Genomic DNA, 10,669 nt, shown 5'->3' on the forward strand with positions numbered 1-10,669 from the left:
TCCAGATGAGTGGCTGTCCCGTCTCTTCTTAAAAACCTCCAGGGGTGGAGCGTCCACGACTTCTGGAGGCAAGTCGTTCCAAGGATTTAATTGTTCCCACTGTTAGCCAATTCCCCTTAGTTGCTTCCCTCCTGGATTCTTGTCCTGCCTTCCGGTGCTTTGGAGAAGAGGCTGAACCTTCACTTCATGGCAGCCCTTCAAATATTGGAAGATGCTATCATGTCCCGCCCTGGTCCTTTTCTCTAGACTAGACATGCCCAATTTCTGTTTTAGCCTCCTAATCATCTTTACTGCTGTCTTCTGCACTCTTTGCAGTCTCAACGGCATAGAATTTTGCTGGTCTACTAATTTAGTCACTTTGTCAAAGAATGAAATAAGATGCGTTTGGTGTGATCGGTTTTTAACAAACCTGGGCTGGCTACTAGATATAACTTTCTATTTATAGGAGCATTGATGACCACTGCTGAAAAAGGTTCCTCTTCCAAGCGAGGCGGATGCTGACATCCTCCAGCGCCCTTTCGATGCCTCCTCTTAGGCCCCCCCAGTAAATTCACCATCCAAATTTACACAATTCAGGCCCACCTTATGACACAACACCAGAGTGGAATGTAGGTTTTATTTTAATTACTATTGCTTGAGACAAAATAACACTTTATACAAACAAGTCGGCTAGATTACTGCAGATCAAGGAGATATAAAAATGATAGCATGATGGAGATGATACAATGAAGGAAATCACGGGGGGGTGTGTGAAGAGGGGGGACTTTTGGAAAGTCTATGGAAAAATACCGGCAGAAAATTAGAAAAACTAGGAACTGTCTCCTGTGCATTTCACACGTGCCACACAAGGTTGTGTGGGGAGGGAGAGCTCCTTGCATGGACAAACTCTCATGAAGTGCCAATGGCCAATTCAAAGCCACACTATCGGGGGGGTATGTGTGTGTTGGGGGGGGGGCTTTTGGCCACAGTGCTCAATCTTCTCCCGCCCTTGGGAAATTCACTGCACTGTCGCACTAAATGCCCATCTCATAGGATCATGGCATAGAGAATTCCAGAACTCCCGTAGTGTGGGAAATGCAGTTCCCAGTCCCTGAGCCTGGGGGTCAGTTCACCTAACTGGAAACGGTCAGAGAGGGGTGTGTGTGTGTGTGTGTGTGTGTGTGTGAGAGAGAGAGAGAGAGAGAGCATTTGACCCCCACACAGAAGTCACGGCCAAACGGCTGCTCCTCAGCAGTGCTCGGGTGGGACATGCTCCGGACAGGATGACTGCCAGTGGCTACCAAGGGGGCCAAGTCTGCTGCCCATTGCTGGGAGCTGGTCTCCCCACAGCCGGTCTTCCCTTTCAAAGGGGGACGGGGGGAAGAGTCTATAGGGGAGCCCCCTTTTTGCTTTTTCCATGAGCTAGAAAGGAGGAAACGCACCACCTCAATTTCAGGCCCCCTTTCCAGCCCTGGGGCAGGCTGAGAAGCCCCCTGCTGACCCCAGGCCCCCTCCTAAAAGGGAGGCCTGGATTTCTAATCACACGCTGCTTTGGAAGGGCAGCCCCACCCTTTGCCTGGCAGAAACACCCCCCCACCCAAAAAATACCACAAACTGACCCCTGCATGCCCAGCAAGAGTGGCCGAAATGGGGCCCTTGCAGAGCAGGAGAGAAGCAGCTCCAGGAGAGGGTGGGGGGGAGGTGCGAGGGCAGGTCCCCAACGGACGCACTGGGGGCGCCTGGCCATTCCCTCGTCCCCAGGGAGGCACCCCACTTTTCCCTCCACACGTACCCCGTTCCCCTCGTATTGCTGGGCAGCCAGTGGCAAGGAAGGCACAGAGGGAAGGTTATTGCGAGCGGCCCCCGCTTTGGGGTCAGCCCAACCGAGGCTTCCGGGTCAGACCGAGGGGCAGTTCCAAAGGCACCTGGTTTTAACCATGAGGGATCGGGGGGTGGGGGGAGCCCTTGGAGAAAAAGGCACTTTTGCCAGAGAGAGCCGGGGAAGCGTCGACCCACCACTCTCACCACCAGCCCTTCCCCAGACCACCCCGAGAACCGACCCCTTCCCCCCCCCAAGAAAGAAAATCGTCCTGCACCTGAAGCTCTTTTGTTGGGGGCACTTAACCCTCCCCCCAACTAAGAGGCTTAAAGGTTGCTCTTTTAGACTACTCCATTGCCCCCGGAGCCCGCCCCCTTGGAGACTGACTGCCACGGGGTGCCCCACAGCCCTCCTGCCAAAGCAGCGTCTACAGGGAGGCGGCCAGAGGGCCGAGCCAGTCCTCACCTGCGGCCTTTGCCTTCTGCCCGGCAATCTCGAGGGGTGGGGAAGGGAGGGGAAAAATTAGGATGGCCCCCACCTCCCCGGTGAGAGCTGCTAGGCAGGAGAAGCCAGGAGTCGCCTTCCGCTCCTCTGCCTGGAGGGCCCCAGGCGTCTTTACCACGCAGGCCAGACCTCGAGGGGTTGCGGTTGCTTGAACAGGCCCAGAAGGAAATGCTGCCGAGTTCCGCCCTCCCCGGGAGCCCCAAAGACGGAGGGACAACCCTGACACACATCAGCTCGGGTGCAAAGCAGGCCAGGAGGCGGGAGGAGGAGCAACAGACACCTGCCCAGCTCTCTGGGCTGCGGGATGCGCTAGGAAGGGGGTGCCTGCCAAGCTTGGTCCATTGGAGGGGCCGCTGGCAGGCTTGTCACCAGACCAGGATGCCAACGGAAGCCACGATGGAGCAAGGAATGAGCGGCCCAGGGAATTCCTTTACTGTCCCAGAAGAGGCCCCTCCCACTCGGCAAGGAGGAGCAAGGCCAGGCTGCCTCTGGCCTGCGCAACATCCGCAGGCGGTGCTGGAATGGCTACTGCCCGCCGTTGTAGGCGTAATCGGCCTTGTTGTGCATGATCAGCTTGTTGTCCACAAAGTAGAAGCTGTCTGAGCGAGTCTCGTAGGGGTTCTCGACCATCAAGCGTACTGCAGGGGTGAGAGAGAGGGAGGAGGGCAGCCACGGCCCAGAGACAGCCGGCGGAGAAGGCCGCTGGTGCCAACCCTGCAGTGCAGGCAGCGCCCGCTCCACAAAGCAGCCTGAAAAACCCTGGGGAGGAGGGAGCAGCGGGAGAATCTGCGGGATTCGGGGAAGTTTAAAGCAAGGCCGCTTATCTTCTGTCTCCCTCGAGACTTTGGCCGTGGGGCCAGTGACGGCACCAAAGGGCAGGATTTTCTGACTGCCGCAGAAGAGCCCGATGCCCCCAGGCTGAAGCCAGCCGTCAGTCCCCACTTGGGCCATGGGATCCCCCTGGGCCCAAGCCTCCCACCCCTGCAGGGGCTGTTCCCCCGACCAGGCCCAAGAGGCACTTACTGAGGTCCTCGGAAAGCTGAGGAAACTCGTAGATGTGCTCACAGGTGTTCCTGCTGCAGGGGATGCAGAAGCCAAAGTCAAAGTCGAAGTTCTTCAGGAGACGGTCCCTGAAGTAGTGCCTCTCGATCATACGGAAGTTGGAGACGGGCTTGTCTCCCACGGTGAACTCCACCCTGCAGGGAGAGAAAGGGGCGAGGTGAGCGCAGGGCGCTCCGCTCACGTGGCAGCGCTGGAGTCCTGCCCTGGAGCGGCCCTCACGCTGCTGAGGGAGCGGGAGCACCCCGGAAGGGCCCAGCTGTCCCGTGACGGGGTCCCTGCCTGCATCACGACCCGTATTTCTCCCCGGGTTGTAAAAGAAAGGCTGGCCTGGGAAGGGGATGCAGGGCAACTCGGGACCCAAATTAGGGGAAAGAACAACGAGGAAAAAGAATAAACACAGCAGACCTGCCTCAAGCAACGTTCTTCTTTCGATTTATACAAACTGCAAAATTACAGGCTTGGATTTTGAAGATTGTCTTTCTTTCTTTCTTTCTTTCTTTCTTTCTTTCTTTCTTTCTTTCTTTCTTTCTTTCTTTCTTCTTTCTTTTTTCTTTCTTTCTTTCTTTCTTTTCTTTCTTTCATTCTTTCTTTCTGTCTGTCTGTCTGTCTGTCTGTCTTTCTGTCTGTCTGTCTTTCTTTCTCCTTTCTTTCTTCCTTCCTTCTTTTTCTTTCCCTTCCCTTCCTCTTTTCTTTCTTTCTTTCTTTCTTTCTTTCTTTCTTTCTTTCTTTCTTTCTTTCTTTCTTTCTTTCTTTCTTTCTTTCTTTCTTTCTTCTCTTTTAGAAGTGCTGAACTTGCTTTTCACCCAGCCTGACTGTGCTTCTGTGGCTGGTGCTGAGCAGCCCCCAGCCGCCCTGGGTGGTGCCGCCCCCCCCATCCCCTCAGCCGCTGCCCAGACTCACGTTGCCCCAACGGTCCGTAGGCGCAGGAAGGCCGGAGTGAACTGATAGCGAACGAAGCGTCCGGCGCTGCTGTCCACCTCCCCAAGGTCACACTCGTAGTCCTCTTGCTCTGCAGGGATTAACGGTGAAAGAAAATTCGGCAGGGGTTTCTCACTGGCCTGCCCTTCTGGAAGTGGGGCCACTCCAGGAAGGCCCCGCAGCCGTCGCCGGCCCTTCCAGGTCTTAGCCTTCTGGGGCTGCCTCTGCCATACGGCCAAAATCAAGGTCAGCAGCAGGAACTGCGGAACTAGCAACCGAGGCAGCCTTGCTGGACTGAGCTAACAAAGCTAAACGTGGCTTGGGTTAGGTGGGTGAAGTGTTGGGACAGAAGCCTTTGTGGGCACCTGGAATAATGGACGGAGCCCAGAAAGGTCTGAAGGAAACAAATCGTCCCAAGAGCGATGACAGAGGAAGAGGAAGCACAGATTTAGGGATTGTGAGACCAGCGCCTTAACTACCATTGGGAAGCAAAAACCCCTTCCTGGAATTTTTAGCGAGTTGGGTCTTGCAATTCAGAACGGGACCCCATCACTTTACACCCAAAGTAACTTACCTAAAGTTGAAGGTTTGGCAATTTCAAACAGCACCGTCCCAGTCTCCAGGTCCCGGATTTTAAACTTGGTGAAGTCGATATTGTAGATGTTGTCTTCGGGTCGGCAAAGGTAATCTGGAAGAGAGGAAAACGGAAGGGATGATGAAAGGCAACCTTGAAAATTCGGGAGGCAATGGAGAGACTGCCTGGACCAATGCACCAAAAGGGCCTTTGCATTCAGGGCAAGGAAGCGAGCGGTGGACAATACTAGGAAGTCTCTCCCAAGACGCCTGACAAATTCTGCGGCCAAGAGAGGCACCCGGTTAAGGGAGAAGAATCAGTGGAAGGATGTAAGACAGAGAGAGACGCAAGCATCACGGCAGGGATTCTACACCCCCCAAAAAACCCTCTGGATTTAGAACGGAGCAACATAATGATCAAGCTCCCTAACGGCACCAAATTATTCAGCCAAGACAGGAGAAATGTAAAAGAACAGTTACAACTGGTCAAGAGATGATTAACACAAGCACTCTACCTAAATCTAAGTAAGTGCAACCTAGCTCATGCCAGAACAAAAAAGACCTAATTTTAAGTACAAAGAATTATAGATCATAATCTACTGTGCCTTTCTTTTCCGTCATCTTGTATTGTAATGGAAGGACAAAGAGGGAGGTAAACGGAGGATGTGTAAGCCAAACTCGTTACACAAAAATCAGGGGAAACACGTTTATACTTTGTGACTTTACAAAGACCACCAGCCTTACATACCAGCTAAATCTGCTATCTACTAGTGAGATTTATGATCCTCTGTTTAATGACCATTCAAAGTTGCAATAGATCTGAAAAAGTGAGTTGCGACTGGTCCTTGCATTTATGACTGTTGAAGTGTCTCCATGGTCGTAATTGTGTGATTTGTGTAATGAATTGTGTAATGGCCATGACAAAGATAGATAATAAAATCAGGGACAATTCACTTAACAATTGATGTCCCTGTGGTTCTTGTTAACTGACATAGTCATTGGATCCTTCCTAAACAGCAGCTACTGCTTAGGAAGGATCCAGTGAATATCTGTTCTTTCTTCTCCAAGTTTACATTTATTTATTTACAGGGCTCATATGGCCACCTACCTCGTGCAATGGTTTTAGGCAAGTCCCCTTCTCCCCTCTCCCACCCCAAGGCATCCGACCACACGACCTCCCAGCTCAATCCCAATCCCGGCCCAATGCTGGGAGAAGAGCCAGGCTTTCACGGCCCTCAGAAAAACTAAAAGGGCTTCAGGTCGCTCCAATCTCAGCTTGGAGGCTATTTAAAAGGGTCACGACGATAGCAGGGAAAGTATGTTGTGGCAGTTGTGGCGACAGAAAAGGTTCTGCCCGAGAAACCCCCCCCCGCACTTAAAAGAGCTGGAGCGGCTGAGCCCCGATACAAATCATCACATCATGGAGCTGAATTGAAAGCGCTTTTCTTCCGGCAGGGAAAACAAGAACTGGCTACTCAGCCAAACTGTCCATTTAATAACATTTCCATTCTGGGCACAATCCTGTAGTGGCCTCTCTAAGCAATTCAAGAAGGGTCCTTTTGGGGGACATCACACAGACATTGTTGAGTGATGCTGGTCAGACTGGTCAACACTGGCAAGACAGAACAACAAAATAAAAGAGTCGGAAGGGACCTCGGAGGTCTTCTAGTCCAGCCCCCTGCTCAAGGAGGAGGGCCTACCCTATTCCAGTCTCTTCTTAGAAGCCTCCAGGGATGGAGCCCCCACGGCTTCTGAGGGCAAGCCATTGCACCGGTTAATCGTTCTTGCTCTCAGGAAATTTCTCTCCTTGATGAGTTTCCATCCACTCCTCCGCATCCTCCCTTCAGGTGCCCAGCCTCCTTCCTCTTCCTTGTAGCATCCCTTCAAATGTTGCCAATCCAGACTGACATACAGAATCAGGGAGTCTTTGTGCAGCTGTCTACCTGCGTGTTGAGGGCACGCGGACATCAACCAGCAATTACTATTCGTGTCAATAATGCCAAGATCAAAAACGGTAGGACTCCCAGGTAGGCCACAAGCGTGAAAGGGGCGTAGACCTGTGGCAACGACTTCTTCAAGGTTTACGGTTTCAACATGTGCCAGAAAAAAAGATACAAGTGCAGCGGCCAAGGCTGCACACTTCTGCTTCAAAGCCTGAGGAGTTGGTTGTCCCCAGGCTGTGTCTTGGCACACTGTCTTCTTCCATGATCTTGCTGAGATGCCTTTTCGATTTCTGCGAACGCTGCACAGAGGTTGTATACAGAGTCAAGCAGCCCCTCCCGCTAAGTCGAAAGAGCGATGCAGATGCCGCTTCCAGTGCCCTGACGTGATGAATGGTTGGATTATGTTCATTCGGCCATCTTGGTTCATGCCACAGGTTGTAGCACCCCTCGAATACGAGAGTCTCTCTGAGGAAGCAGACTGAAAGAGCCAGATGGAGGCGCCAGTGGCATTCCGTGCCATGCAGAGCAACACCTGTGCCATACCATAAACCACCTTTCTCTTGAGGGATTCGAAAAACTTTGTTTTGGATGTGCACAAGGAGTCCAAAGGTGATATTTGAAGATGACAACTCTTGGCAAGGCAGACTTTGATGCCACTGTGTTGGATGACCCAACTACATATTAGTTGTGCCCCTGATTAGTGGCAAGCTAATCTACCTTGAATCTGATGGGAACAAATGCAACAGTGTATTGACTGAAGGAACCTTTGCCCCTTCCCCACTTCAGAGCTCAACTATTTGGGGCTCCTTATGAGTTGCCAAAATGGATCCAGGAACGAGCAGCAAAATGAAACAAAACACATTGCCTTTGGTGTAACTCTAAGCAAAGAAAAAGAGACACTACCCAAAGCTGCAAGGGATGCCACCGAAGTTACTGTCCACTTCGAAATGGATCTGGGCTGCTGCAGCCATCTTTTCATTTCTCAGCTTGCCACACTATGTATGGGGGGAGGGGAAACTTAGAATGTCAGACCAGACGAAAACAACGGATCCTCCCAGGGGAACCAAGGTCATCTCAACAGGTGTTGGTCAGAGACTGGGAAGGTTACCAGGGAGACGCCAGAACACTTAATTGGACAATGTGGCCTGTGACATGGGGAGAAGGGAATATCTATCCTTTAATTATACTAAACCAGTGGGAAATAGAGTTGGTTTGGCTTTCATGTGTGTGGAAATGGTGTACACAATTGAGTTGAGAAAACTGTCCGTCTGGGAGTGCTGAATTGCGTTGGTTCCCCAGGCGGATCCTTGACACTCCCGTCACCAACACCCTGGAACTGACAAGTTTGGGCTAACACAACAGACTGCCTACAGCTGGGGTCTCCAACCTTGGCCACTTTTAGCCTGGCGGACTCCCAGTTTTGCTGGTTGAGGAACTCTGGGACTTGGAAGTCCACAAGTCTTAAAGCGGCCAAGGTTGGAGACCCCCGGCTTGAAGGATGCTGCACAGGGGCCCTGACTGAAATGGAATTGCTCCAATAAGCGAGAGCAGCTTGATGCCCAAGTCAAGGGCTCCGTCCCTCAGGGATGCTTCGGTTTGGAATCCCAATGGGCCCGAATAGATGGTCTTTAAGCACTCTTCAAGCACCAGGGCTGGATTCCTCCAAGGCCCCCAGGCTGCGGCTCGTGAGCCGCAGACACTGAAGTCCAGACACGGAGAAAGCAGGGAGCCAAGGGCCAGCAAGTAGGAGCTGAAGAAAGTGCACTCTGCACATGCACAGGGGTCAGCAGTAATAGTGGTTGTTTATTACGTTCTTATTTCTAAGCAAAGTACAGACACACAATGAACAATAAACCTATTACCACACCAAAAGGTCGACGACCCCACATCCTAAAGTTGCCAAGTTGGAAAAAACAGTGCTTTGAACATTAAACTTTACTTATTTTAAAGGAACACCCACCATGGCTTTTTAAGATTTAATGGCAAGGCTTGCGAATAAACCCAGGTGGGCTAAACAGCCGCTACCTCCTCACAGGAAGCAACGAGTGGAAGTCCCACCAGGCTTACAGTTGCCAAGGCTGGAGACCCCTGGCCTACATGGGGAAGAGGACAAGGGGAGCTGGAACAGAGCTGAAGCGGATGACCAGCCTGACGGGGGCTGCTGAGGCTGGCATTGCCCGGGTCATGCAGGACAAGCCAGCCAAACCCATCTCAAGCGAAGCCCCCTGCGACCAGTCTGAAGCCCAGCTGCCAGGGACCCTCCCTCTGAGGAGGGGCTCCCTCCCTCCCGCCCTCCCGCCCGGGCAACCGTTCAGGAGGCTTCCCCAGGGAACTCTGGGAGTTGAAGTCCCCCAGGGTTAACCCTGCTGCCAGGGGGGGAGAGCCCTGCGCTGGAGTGGGAGGGGGCGGGGGGCCTCCATCTTTCCATCTTGGACGTCAGGGAGCTTCTGCATGGGGGGAGGGGGTCCTTCATGCTCGGGGGGGCTTGGCTGCCCCAAAGGCCTCGGAGGAGAAGGGGGAGGGATGGGGGGCCGCTGGTTCGGGATCGGAAAAGCCGGCAGACCCTCCCCCCACCCCCGACCTTTGTTTGCCATCGGGCCTTGGGGTGACCCCTCCCCCGAAAGGCCCCTGTGGCCCCTCCCTCCGGTTCTCTGAGGAAACAAACGCCCAAAGGGACCCTCCCGATGCCTCGAGGGCGCCCGCAACCGACGGACTCCGCCTTCGGGGAGCAACCGGCCGAAGGCCACTTCCACGCGCGGCGAGGAAGCTCCCGGGGGCGGGCAAAGGGAACCGGGGTGGGGGGTGGGGGGGGCTTTTGAAGAGGCTCCGGTCCTTCCTCCCCCCGCCCCCAAGGATGGGGCTGCCCTGACCTCCTTCCCCGCCCAGGAGGCCGCAGCGCGGGCGGGAACCTCCCCGCCGGGGATGCTCCGGGCGAAGGGAAGCGGAGCCGCGGCCCAGAGGGGGGATGGGGAGGCGGCTGGCTACTCACGCTCCGTGACGCGGCCGAGTCCCAGGACGTGCTCGGGCCGCACCGCCTCCAGCGCCAGCAGCTCTGCCTCCGTCCTCGGGGGCGGCAAGGCGGCCCGCGGAGGCGCGGCGGCATTGGCCGCGCTGGAGCTCCTCTGCCCGCGCAGGCGACTCAGCGCCCCGCCGGGCCCGGCCGCGGCCACCCTGGGCTTCGAGCCGCTCATCGCCGGGCCGGCCCCGCCGCCGCCGCCGCCGCCGCTGCCAAGATGGCCGCCGCCTCTCCCTCGGGCCCGCCGGTAGCCATGGCAGCGGAGGGGCGGGGCGCGCGGCCTATCAAGGGGAGGGCGCCGCCCCTAGAAACGGCCGGCCGGCCACGCCCCCTTCCTCGCGCGGTGCCGGCCCGCCCCGAGCCCGCTCGGCTTACCCCCGCCGGGCGGCTCCTTCGGGGCAGCCTCTGTCGGCGGGCGGGCGGACGAGGTGGCCTCCAGCGGCTCGATTGGAGCCGTTTCCCGACCCGTCGCCTCGGGAGACGGTTCTTTGGAGCAGCCTGGCCCCTGTACCGCCCGGTTGCCTTTTGGAAAAAGAACCTCCGACTCCCAGAATCCCCTCGCGTGATGGCTTGGGAGTTCTGGGAATTGAAGTCCACGCAACTTTCAAAGGGTGTCCAACCTTGGCAACTGTAAGCCTGGAGGCCTTGCTGGCTGCGGAATTCTGGGAGTTGAAGTCCTCCAGGCTTAAAGCTGCCAGAACCCGTTCAAAGTTGAGACGGTCCTAAAGCGGATTCGATAACAGACGAGGGCAGAGGAGTGAAAACACACCCTACTAGAAGAGGAAGGGAATACCTTTTTTAAACCACCAACCTTGTTTTTTTCAATTTCATTGTCCACATGTTGTGCACTGACAA

General features: G+C 54.8%; 1 protein-coding gene across 1 annotated transcript; it reads right to left on the minus strand.

The window, feature by feature from the left end:
- Positions 1-602: 602 nt before the first annotated feature.
- UNC119B (unc-119 lipid binding chaperone B) lies at positions 603-10,067 on the minus strand. Its single transcript, XM_026717072.2, has 5 exons — positions 9,788-10,067; positions 4,857-4,970; positions 4,265-4,373; positions 3,326-3,498; positions 603-2,940 (listed from the first exon to the last, which is right to left on the minus strand). Exons 1-5 carry the CDS (start codon positions 9,987-9,989, stop codon positions 2,828-2,830), a joined length of 711 nt encoding a protein of 236 aa, XP_026572857.1. The 5' UTR covers positions 9,990-10,067; the 3' UTR covers positions 603-2,827.
- Positions 10,068-10,669: the final 602 nt, after the last annotated feature.

The sequence above is a fragment of the Pseudonaja textilis genome, chromosome 15 (genome assembly GCF_049901715.1).
Source record: "Pseudonaja textilis isolate UNSWEBS1 chromosome 15, rPseTex1.2, whole genome shotgun sequence".
NCBI classification, from domain to species: Eukaryota; Metazoa; Chordata; class Lepidosauria; order Squamata; family Elapidae; genus Pseudonaja; species Pseudonaja textilis.